The 12,633-nt window shown below is 41.8% G+C and overlaps 1 protein-coding gene across 2 annotated transcripts in view; it reads right to left on the minus strand.

Moving 5' to 3' along the window:
• The window catches only part of LOC123993304 (testican-1-like), a 340,549-nt gene that overhangs the window by 27,407 nt on the left and 300,509 nt on the right, over positions 1-12,633 (minus strand). For both annotated transcript variants that reach the window (XM_046295310.1, XM_046295309.1), the window contains 3 exons: positions 1,560-1,679; positions 960-1,181; positions 579-641 (listed from right to left, as the gene is read on the minus strand). In XM_046295310.1, the coding sequence (XP_046151266.1) occupies positions 579-641; positions 960-1,181; positions 1,560-1,679 (405 nt within the window). The remainder of the gene's footprint in view (positions 1-578; positions 642-959; positions 1,182-1,559; positions 1,680-12,633) is intronic.

A 12,633-nucleotide genomic window follows, 5' to 3' on the forward strand; every position in this document is an offset into this window, starting at 1 on the left:
TGGTTACACATTCATTCGGTCAGAGCTCCACCTGACCAGCTACATGACAGGTGTACCCAGGTGAGACAATAACATCCGACCCAGCACTGCCACCAGTGACATGTACACACACACACACACACACACACACACACACACACACACACACACACACACACACACACACACACACACACACACACACACACACACACACACACACACACACACACACACACACACACACACACACACACACACACACACACACACACACACACACACACACACACACACACACACACACAAACAAAAACCCATTACCCTCCTTTTTCATTCATGTGAGCCAGTCAAAGGCCATTTGTTAAACTGTGTTTTTTCGTGAGTTATAACATGATTATGCATGATTATTGATGACCACTTGGCTGAGGGTTTGAAGGAGTTAGGGGCGGGATGTTTGTGTCTGTGTGTGCTATTGTTTGTCTCAACTGGGTAATGTATTGTGCCTAAATATGTATCGGAATTTAAATATACGGTGCACAATGACCAACAGCCCATGAAAAACAATTGATTGACAGCTGTCACTCCAGCAAACTGACCTATGAGACTCTTCCGTCGACCCTGAGTCTGAATCCTGTTCATCTCATTCTGGCAGGGCAGACCTGGAGCAGAAAACACACACACACACACACACACACACACACACACACACACACACACACACACACACACACACACACACACACACACACACACACACACACACACACACACACACACACACACACACACACACACACACACACACACACACACACACACACACACAGAACAGGTTCAAATGTGCGAACGTTAGTTTTTCCATCACCAACAAACACCACTCTCTTTCTTTTTTGTTTTTGTCCGTCTTCACCTTTACTCTCTAAAACACTTCCTCCCTTCTCCATCCCTAACTCCATCCTCCCCTCCATCTCTCTCACCGTCAGGTTTCTGGAAGCAGTAGCACCACTCGTTGTTGGACAGTTTCCCGTCCTTGAAGGAGTCGCAGGAGTTGAACAGGGGCTTCATACACAGCTCATACTTATCCAGGTAGATGGCACTGAGCTCTGATTGGTCCAGCAGTAGGTCATAGTTCATGTCCAGCTTGTTGAACATCCAACCCAGAGAGTCCTTACAGATGGGCAGGATACTGGTGTCAAAACCTTGGGGACGGGAGAGAGGGATGTTAGCGGGTGGTGTGTGTGTGCGTGTGGGGGGGTGTGGAGGGTTAGGGGTGTTGGAAAATGTTTGTATGTGTGTGTGAGTGAGTGTGTGTTGTGGTGCCTCGTAGTGTCTCATGTTGGTATTGGAGAGGGTGCTTATCTGAGGTCTTTTCAGTCTGAAACTTGAATAAAGTGCTTGGAGACTGAGGGTGAATTTGTTGAAATTTGAGTGTAGAGACATGCTGACTTTAGTTGAGCACAGAGGAGCACTGTCCTCATCCTCTACAGTCCTCACGAGAATTGAAAAGAGCAATGGAATTTCAAATGGCCATTTCAAAACGACAAAATAATACACACACAGATAATGGTGTGACTCACGTCCTGCCGCTGAATCAGAGTTGGCAGATGTTTTGAGGTCTCGGTTGGCGTCGAGGTGGAGAACTCCAAACCAGTCCTTCAGTCTGGATGCTAGGCTATGCAGGTCCCCATCACTGCAGACTGAACACACAGAGACAGAGACACACACCAGGGTTAGCAGGTAAGAAGGGAAATCATTTTCATAAAACATACTTTATTTTAAAGCCACATCGATGCAACATGACTGTTTGATAAGGTTGGGTGAAATAACGTCAGCACAATGTTGGCTCAACAAATTTTTTATTTTCCTGGTTGGCTTCTCCTTGACCACACAGAGGACCATCAGACTGCACAGAAGCAGCTGAGTTATATTTCCCTTTCTGTTGCTATAGGAACACAAGCTGGTGAGTGAGTGTGAGAGTGGGTGAGTGATCGAGTGAGAGGGTGAGAGAGAGAGATAGTGTGTGTGATGATGATGGTTACACATTCATTCTGCCAGAGTGGTGGATGGTTACACATTCATTCTGCCAGAGTGATGGATGGTTACACATTCATCCTGTCAAGAGTGAAGGATGGTTACACATTCATCCTGTCAGAGTAAAGGATGGTTACACATTCATCCTGCCAGAGTGAAGGATGGTTACACATTCATCCTGTCAGAGTGAAGGATGGTTACACATTCATCCTGTCAGAGTGAAGGATGGTTACACATTCATCCTGCCAGAGTGAAGGATGGTTACACATTCATCCTGTCAGAGTGAAGGATGGTTACACATTCATCCTGTCAGAGTGAAGGATGGTTACACATTCATCCTGTCAGAGTGAAGGATGGTTACACATTCATCCTGTCAAGAGTGAAGGATGGTTACACATTCATCCTGCCAGAGTGAAGGATGGTTACACATTCATCCTGCCAGAGTGAAGGATGGTTACACATTCATCCTGCCAGAGTGAAGGATGGTTACACATTCATCCTGCCAGAGTGAAGGATGGTTACACATTCATCCTGCCAGAGTGAAGGATGGTTACACATTCATTCTGTCAGAGTGAAGGATGGTTACACACTCATCCTGTCAGAGTGGTGGATGGTTACACATTCATTCTGTCAGACTGAAGGATGGTTACACATTCATCCTGTCAGAGTGGTGGATGGTTACACATTCATTCTGCCAGAGTGAAGGATGGTTACGCATTCATCCTGTCAGAGTGAAGGATGGTTACGCATTCATCCTGTCAAGAGTAAAGGATGGTTACACATTCATCCTGTCAGAGTGAAGGATGGTTACGCATTCATCCTGTCAGAGTGAAGGATGGTTACACATTCATCCTGTCAAGAGTAAAGGATGGTTACACATTCATCCTGTCAGAGTGAAGGATGGTTACACATGCATTCTGCCAGAGTGAAAGATGGTTACACATTCATTCTGTCAGAGTGAAGGATGGTTACACATTCATCCTGTCAGAGTGGTGGATGGTTACACATTCATTCTGTCAGACTGAAGGATGGTTACACATTCATTCTGCCAGAGTGAAAGATGGTTACACATTCATCCTGTCAGAGTGAAGGATGGTTACACATTCATTCTGCCAGAGTGAAAGATGGTTACACATTCATCCTGTCAGAGTGAAGGATGGTTACACATTCATTCTGCCAGAGTGAAAGATGGTTACACATTCATTCTGCCAGAGTGAAAGATGGTTACACATTCATTCTGCCAGAGTGAAGGATGGTTACACATTCATCCTGTCAGAGTAAAGGATGGTTACACATTCATTCTGCCAGAGTGAAGGATGGTTACGCATTCATCCTGTCAGAGTGAAGGATGGTTACGCATTCATCCTGTCAAGAGTAAAGGATGGTTACACATTCATCCTGTCAGAGTGAAGGATGGTTACACATTCATCCTGTCAGAGTGAAGGATGGTTACACATTCATCCTGTCAAGAGTAAAGGATGGTTACACATTCATCCTGTCAGAGTGAAGGATGGTTACACATGCATTCTGCCAGAGTGAAAGATGGTTACACATTCACTCTGCCAGAGTAAAGGATGGTTACACATTCATCCTGTCAAGAGTAAAGGATGGTTACACATTCATTCTGCCAGAGTGAAGGATGGTTACACATTCATTCTGCCAGAGTGAAGGATGGTTACACATTCATTCTGCCAGAGTGAAGGATGGTTACACATTCATCCTGTCAAGAGTAAAGGATGGTTACACATTCATCCTGTCAAGAGTAAAGGATGGTTACATATTCATCCTGTCAGAGTGATGGATGGTTACACATTCATTCGGTCAGAGCTCCACCTGACCAGCTACATGACAGGTGTACCCAGGTGAGACAATAACATCCGACCCAGCACTGCCACCAGTGACATGTACACACACACACACACACACACACACACACACACACACACACACACACACACACACACACACACACACACACACACACACACACACACACACACACACACACACACACACACACACACACACACACACACACACACACACACACACACACACACACACACACACACACCACCTGGAAGTCTCTCTAACTATCCAGAGGGATAGCACAGGGAAAGATGCTACAATAGTCACACAGCAGTGTTTCTCCCCTCTATGTCTCTTTAAATGGCCATAAATCCACTGCACCAGGATACAGTGGGAATTCCAACACTATAAGTGTATAGAGCTGTTTACTAACTGTAAATGCTGCCTCAGATCTGTGATTTCAAACCCTTGTTTCCTCTCCCATCCTATCTGACACGGTCAATACAGAGCTGTCTATTTGACTGCTGTGGAAAACCACTCTCTCATCCGCAGCCTGGCCACTGACAAGGTCTCCCAGCCAATTAGCAACAACTGACTCACTTTCGATCAGGATCTGTGTGTTTGTGCGTGCATGCGTGCGCGTGCGCCCACCTGCGTGTGTGTGTCTGTGTCAGCATGATTGACATGGCTTCTAAGATGAGAACTAATTGACAGTTTCATAATAAAATTTGGTTAAATTCCTCACCTCATACCGAGCAAGCCAATCAAAAGCCATCATCCTTGGCATGTCAAAACGTCAGATGGAGAACATTCCAGAATGCTGAAAACCATGAACATTCCGGCAGCCTTCTCAAGCCAGGCCTCTCTTTCCTGGCTACATCTAAACAGACAGACACATCACCCGACACATACGGAGCTCAGCTCAAGACAGGGACAAACAAGTAAGGGATAGACTCACTTCTTCCTAGGTTCTGGCCTTTCTAGGGAGTTTTTCCTAGCCACCCTGCTTCCACACTTGCATTGCTTGCTGTTAGGGGGTTTTAGGCTGGGTTTATGTACAGCACTTTGAGATATCAGCTGATGTAAGAAGGGCTTTAGAAATAAACTTGATTTGATTTGATAGACGTAGACCTTCTGTGCATTGCCTTGGAAATAATGGACGATGCAGCAGGGCGAAGGCGGAGTTTAGTCCCATTGCAGAGTTAATTTATCCAAGGTAATGTACAGAATGGAGGTGTGTATCCCGCTTATACCACAGTTACCATATACCATACTAAAGAACACATTTACAATTTCTCATCTTTGGGTTGCTAGAGATGCGACCCAGTCGTTCGTTTCATTAGTTATATTTATCTAGAGATGTGACCCAGTCGTTCGTTTCATTAGTTATATATATCTTGAGACGAGACCCAGTCGTTCGTTTCATTAGTTATATATATCTTGAGACGAGACCCAGTCGTTTGTTTCATTAGTTATATATATCTTGAGACGAGACCCAGTCGTTCGTTTCATTAGTTATATATATCTAGAGATGTGACCCAGTCGTTCGTTTCATTAGTTATATATATCTTGAGACGAGACCCAGTCGTTCGTTTCATTAGTTATATATATCTTGAGACGAGACCCAGTCGTTCGTTTCATTAGTTATATATATCTTGAGACGAGACCCAGTCGTTCGTTTCATTAGTTATATATATCTTGAGACGAGACCCAGTCGTTCGTTTCATTAGTTATATATATCTTGAGACGAGACCCAGTCGTTCGTTTCATTAGTTATATATATCTTGAGACGAGACCCAGTCGTTCATTTCATTAGTTATATATATCTTGAGACGAGACCCAGTCGTTCGTTTCATTAGTTATATATATCTTGAGACGAGACCCAGTCGTTCGTTTCATTAGTTATATATATCTTGAGACGGGACCCAGTCGTTCGTTTCATTAGTTATATATATCTTGAGACGGGACCGTTTCAGTTATATATATCGGGACCCAGTCGTTTCATTAGTTATATATATCTTGAGACGGGACCCATTAGTTATATATATCTTGAGACGAGACCCAGTCGTTTGTTTCATTAGTTATATATATCTTGAGACGAGACCCAGTCGTTTGTTTCATTAGTTATATATATCTTGAGACGAGACCCATCTTGTTTCATTAGTTATATATATCTTGAGACGGACCCAGTCGTTCGTTTCATTAGTTATATATATCTTGAGACGGACCCAGTCGTTTGTTTCATTAGTTATATATATCTTGGGACCCAGTCGTTCGTTTCATTAGTTATATATATCTTGAGACGGGACCCAGTCGTTCGTTTATTAGTTATATATATCTTGAGACGGACCCAGTCGTTCGTTTCATTAGTTATATATATCTTGAGACGAGACCCAGTCGTTCGTTTCATTAGTTATATATATCTTGAGACGAGACCCAGACCCAGTCGTTCGTTTCATTAGTTATATATATCTTGAGACGAGACCCAGTCGTTCGTTTCATTAGTTATATATATCTTGAGACGAGACCCAGTCGTTCGTTTCATTAGTTATATATATCTTGAGACGGACCCAGTCGTTCGTTTCATTAGTTATATATATCTTGAGACGAGACCCAGTCGTTTGTTTCATTAGTTATATATATCTTGAGACCGTTTCATTAGTATATCTCGTTTGTTTCATTAGTTATATATATCTTGAGACGTGACACAGTCGTTTGTTTCATTAGTTATATATATCTTGAGACGTGACACAGTCGTTCGTTTCATTAGTTATATATATCTTGAGACGTGACACAGTCGTTTGTTTCATTAGTTATATATCTAGAGACGAGACCCAGTCGTTTGTTTCATTAGTTATATATATCTTGAGACGGGACCCAGTCGTTTGTTTCATTAGTTATATATATCTTGAGACGGGACCCAGTCGTTCGTTTCATTAGTTATATATATCTTGAGACGAGACCCAGTCGTTCGTTTCATTAGTTATATATCTAGAGACGAGACCCAGTCGTTTGTTTCATTAGTTATATATATCTTGAGACGAGACCCAGTCGTTCGTTTCATTAGTTATATATATCTTGAGACGGGACCCAGTCGTTCGTTTCATTAGTTATATATATCTTGAGACGAGACCCAGTCGTTTGTTTCATTAGTTATATATATCTTGAGACGGGACCCAGTCGTTTGTTTCATTAGTTATATATATCTTGAGACGAGACCCAGTCGTTCGTTTCATTAGTTATATATATCTTGAGACGAGACCCAGTCGTTCGTTTCATTAGTTATATATATCTTGAGACGGGACCCAGTCGTTCGTTTCATTAGTTATATATATCTTGAGACGAGACCCAGTCGTTCGTTTCATTAGTTATATATATCTTGAGACGAGACCCAGTCGTTCGTTTCATTAGTTATATATATCTTGAGACGGGACCCAGTCGTTCGTTTCATTAGTTATATATATCTTGAGACGAGACCCAGTCGTTCGTTTCATTAGTTATATATATCTTGAGACGAGACCCAGTCTTCGTTTCATTAGTTATATATATCTTGAGACGAGACCCAGTCGTTCGTTTCATTAGTTATATATATCTTGAGACGAGACCCAGTCGTTCGTTTCATTAGTTATATATATCTTGAGACGGGACCCAGTCGTTCGTTTCATTAGTTATATATATCTTGAGACGAGACCCAGTCGTTCGTTTCATTAGTTATATATATCTTGAGACGAGACCCAGTCGTTCGTTTCATTAGTTATATATATCTTGAGACGAGACCCAGTCGTTCGTTTCATTAGTTATATATATCTTGAGACGAGACCCAGTCGTTCGTTTCATTAGTTATATATATCTTGAGACGGGACCCAGTCGTTTGTTTCATTAGTTATATATATCTAGAGACGGGACCCAGTCGTTCGTTTCATTAGTTATATATATCTTGAGACGGGACCCAGTCGTTCGTTTCATTAGTTATATATATCTTGAGACGAGACCCAGTCGTTTGTTTCATTAGTTATATATATCTTGAGACGGGACCCAGTCGTTAGTTTCATTAGTTATATATATCTTGAGACGGGACCCAGTCGTTCGTTTCATTAGTTATATATATCTTGAGACGGGACCCAGTCGTTCGTTTCATTAGTTATATATATCTTGAGACGAGACCCAGTCGTTCGTTTCATTAGTTATATATATCTTGAGACGAGACCCAGTTCGTTTCATTAGTTATATATATCTTGAGACGAGACCCAGTCGTTCGTTTCATTAGTTATATATATCTTGAGACGGGACCCAGTCGTTCGTTTCATTAGTTATATATATCTTGAGACGGGACCCAGTCGTTCGTTTCATTAGTTATATATATCTTGAGACAGGGTTTCATTAGTTATATATACCCAGTCGTTCGTTTCATTAGTTATATATATCTTGAGACGAGACCCAGTCGTTTGTTTCATTAGTTATATATATCTTGAGACGGGACCCAGTCGTTTGTTTCATTAGTTATATATATCTTGAGACGGGACCCAGTTTCGTTTCATTAGTTATATATATCTTGAGACGGGACCCAGTCGTTTGTTTCATTAGTTATATATATCTTGAGACGGGACCCAGTCGTTCGTTTCATTAGTTATATATATCTTGAGACGGGACCCAGTCGTTGTTTCATTAGTTATATATATCTTGAGACGGGACCCAGTCGTTTGTTTCATTAGTTATATATATCTTGAGACGGGACCCAGTCGTTCGTTTCATTAGTTATATATATCTTGAGAGACGGGACCCAGTCGTTCGTTTCATTAGTTATATATATCTTGAGACGGGACCCAGTCGTTCGTTTCATTAGTTATATATATCTTGAGACGGGACCCAGTCGTTCGTTTCATTAGTTATATATATCTTGAGACGAGACCCAGTCGTTCGTTTCATTAGTTATATATATCTTGACCCAGTCGTTCGTTTCATTAGTTATATATATCTTGAGACGAGACCCAGTCGTTCGTTTCATTAGTTATATATATCTTGAGACGAGACAGTCCAGTTTCGTTCGTTTCATTAGTTATATATATCTTGAGACGGGACCCAGTCGTTCGTTTCATTAGTTATATATATCTTGAGACGGGACCCAGTCGTTCGTTTCATTAGTTATATATATCTTGAGACGAGACCCAGTCGTTCGTTTCATTAGTTATATATATCTTGAGACGAGACCCAGTCGTTCGTTTCATTAGTTATATATATCTTGAGACGAGACCCAGTCGTTCGTTTCATTAGTTATATATCTTGAGACGAGACCCAGTCGTTCGTTTCATTAGTTATATATATCTTGAGACGAGACCCAGTCGTTCGTTTCATTAGTTATATATATCTTGAGACGAGACCCAGTCGTTCGTTTCATTAGTTGTATATCTAGAGACGTGACACAGTCGTTTGTTTCATTAGGTTTATATCTAGGGACCCAGTTGTTTGTTTCATTAGTTATATACAGTGCCTTGCGAAAGTATTCGGCCTCCTTGAACTTTGCGACCTTTTGCCACATTTCAGGCTTCAAACATAAAGATATAAAACTATTTTTTTGTGAAGAATCAACAACAAGTGGGACACAATCATGAAGTGGAACGACATTTATTGGATATTTCAAACTTTTTTAACAAGACAATGATCCAAAACATAAAGCAAAATCTACAATGGAATGGTTCAAAAATAAACATATCCAGGTGTTAGAATGGCCAAGTCAAAGTCCAGACCTGAATCCAATCGAGAATCTGTGGAAAGAACTGAAAACTGCTGTTCACAAATGCTCTGCATCCAACCTCACTGAGCTCGAGCTGTTTTGCAAGGAGGAATGGGAAAAAATCTCTCGATGTGCAAAACTGATAGAGACATACCCCAAGCGACTTACAGCTGTAATCGCAGCAAAAGGTTGCGCTACAAAGTATTAACTTAAGGGGGCTGAATAATTTTGCACGCCCAATTTTTCAGTTTTTGTTAAAAAAGTTTGAAATATCCAATAAATGTAGTTCCACTTCATGATTGTGTCCCACTTGTTGTTGATTCTTCACAAAAAAATACAGTTTTATATCTTTATGTTTGAAGCCTGAAATGTGGCAAACGGTCGCAAAGTTCAAGGGGGCCGAATACTTTCGCAAGGCACTGTATATTTAAGGGCCTCCCGGGTGGCGCAGTGGTTAAGGGCGCTGTACTGCAGCGCCAGGTGTGCCATCAGACTCTGGATTCGCGCCCAGGCTCTGTCGTAACCGGCCGTGACCGGGAGGTCCGTGGGGTGACGCACAATTGGCCTAGCGTCGTCCGGGTTAGGGAGGGCTTCTCTCATCGCACACCAGTGACTCCTGTGGCGGGTGGGCGCAGTGCGCGCTAACTAAGGTTGCCAGGTGCACTGTGTTTCCTCTGACACATTGGTGTGGCTGGCTTCCGGGTTGGATGCTCGCTGTGTTAAGAAGCAGTGCGGCTTGGTTGGGTTGTGTATCGGAGGACACATGACTTTCAACCTTCGTCTCTCCCGAGCCCGTACGGGAGTTGTAGTGATGAGACAACGATAGTAGCTACTAAAACAATTGGATACCACGAAATTGGGGAGAAAAAGGGGTACGTTTTTAAATTAAAATAAAATAGTTATATATATCTAGAGTCGCGACCCAGTCATTAGTTATATATCTAGAGACGAGACCCAGTTGTTTGTTTCATTAGGTCTATATCTAGAGACCCAGTCGTTTGTTTCATTAGGTTTATATCTAGAGACTCAGTCGTTTGTTTCATTAGGTCTATATCTAGAGACTCAGTCGTTTGTTTCATTAGGTCTATATCTAAAGACTCAGTCATTTGTTTCATTAGGTCTATATCTAGAGACTCAGTCGTTTGTTTCATTAGGTCTATATCTAGAGACCCAGTCGTTAATTTCATTAGTTGTTTAACCTGTTAATCCTACCCCCTACTTTTTCGAACATTCTGTTAAAAATCGCGCAACATTTCAGCGCCCTGCTACTCATGCCAGGAATATAGTGTATGCATATGATTAGTATGTGTGAATAGAAAACACTCAGACGTTACTAAAACTTGATAAATCACGGCTGTGACTATAACAGAACGAGCGTTTCATCGAAAAGCGCAGGAAAATCTGATCACTGAAAATTGGAAAATATATCAATGCGCCACTTGTATGTATTGTTGAATGGAAACCACATTACCTGGAGCCGAGATTGCAATTCCTACAGCTTCCACACGATGTCACCAGTCTTGTCAAATGCCTAGGCTTTGTTTCTTGGTCAAACGAAGAAGAGACAGCCCATTTCCTCCGGTCTCCGACAGGATGTTTTGGAATAGAAATTTCTGAACATGATTTGAAGACGTCGAGCTATTGAATATACATCGCCCCGTGATCAATTTGATAGATTATTAACGTTTACTAATACCTAAAGTTGCATTACAAACGTATTTCGAAGTGTTTTGTGTAAGTTTATCGTCGACTTTTTTAATTAAAAAAAATTACGTTGTGTTATAAAACGCTGTTTTTTTCCTTGATCACACAGTCTTCATAGATTGATATCTAGGCTATATATGGACCGATTTAATCGAAAAAAAGACCCAATAGTGATGTTTATGGGACATCTAGGAGTGCCAACAAAGAAGATCGTCAAAGGTAATGAAGTTTTATATTTTATTTCTGCGTTTTGTGTAGCGCCGACTATGCTAATTATTTTGTTTACGTCCCTTGTGGGTCTTTTGGGGTGTTGCATGCTATCAGATAATAGCTTCTCATGCTTTCACCGAAAAGCATTTTAAAAATCTGACTTGTTGGCTGGATTCACAATGAGTGTAGCTTTAATTCAGTTCCCTGTATGTGTGTTTTAATGAACGTTTGAGTTTTAACGAGTGCTATTAGCATTTAGCGTAGCGCATTTGCATTTCCAGGTGTCTAGATGGGACGCATGCGTCCCGGGTCGACCCAAGAGGATATCTAGAGACGTGACCCAGTCGTTCGTTTCATTAGGTCTATATCCAGAGACCCAGTCGTTAATTTCATTAGTTGTATATCTAGAGACGTGACCCAGTCGTTTGTTTCATTAGGTCTATATCCAGAGACCCAGTCGTTAATTTCATTAGTTGTATATCTAGAGACGTGACCCAGTCGTTTGTTTCATTAGGTCTATATCCAGAGACCCAGTCGTTAATTTCATTAGTTGTATATCTAGAGACGTGACCCAGTCGTTTGTTTCATTAGGTCTATATCTAGAGACCCAGTCGTTAATTTCATTAGTTGTATATCTAGAGACGTGACCCAGTCGTTTGTTTCATTAGTTATATATCTAGAGACACGACCCAGTCGTTCGTTTCATTAGTTCTATATCTAGAGGGAATAGCAACACTGTTTGTATTCCGTCATGTTTCCGGTCAGGCAATCAAACAAGCTAAGCGTCAGTATAGAGACAAAGTGGAGCCGCAATTCAATGGCTCAGACACGAGAGGTATGTGGCAAGGTCCACAGTCAATCATGGACTACAAAAGAGAAGCCAGCCCTGTCGCGGACCACGATGTCTTGCTCCCAGACAGACTCAACAACTTCTTTGCTTGCTTTGAGGACAATACAGTGCCACTGACACGGCCCGCTACCAAAACCTGTGGGCTCTCCTTCACTGCAGCCAACGCGAGTAAAACATTTAAACGTGTTAACCCTCGCAAGGCTGCAGGCCCAGACGGCCTACAGGGAGGAGGTGAGAGCCTTCGGAGTGTGGTGTCAGGAAAATAACCTCACACTCAATGTCAACAAAACAAAGGAGATGATCGTGGACTTCAGGA

Source organism: Oncorhynchus gorbuscha, linkage group LG13 (assembly GCF_021184085.1).
Source record: "Oncorhynchus gorbuscha isolate QuinsamMale2020 ecotype Even-year linkage group LG13, OgorEven_v1.0, whole genome shotgun sequence".
Taxonomy (NCBI): domain Eukaryota; kingdom Metazoa; phylum Chordata; class Actinopteri; order Salmoniformes; family Salmonidae; genus Oncorhynchus; species Oncorhynchus gorbuscha.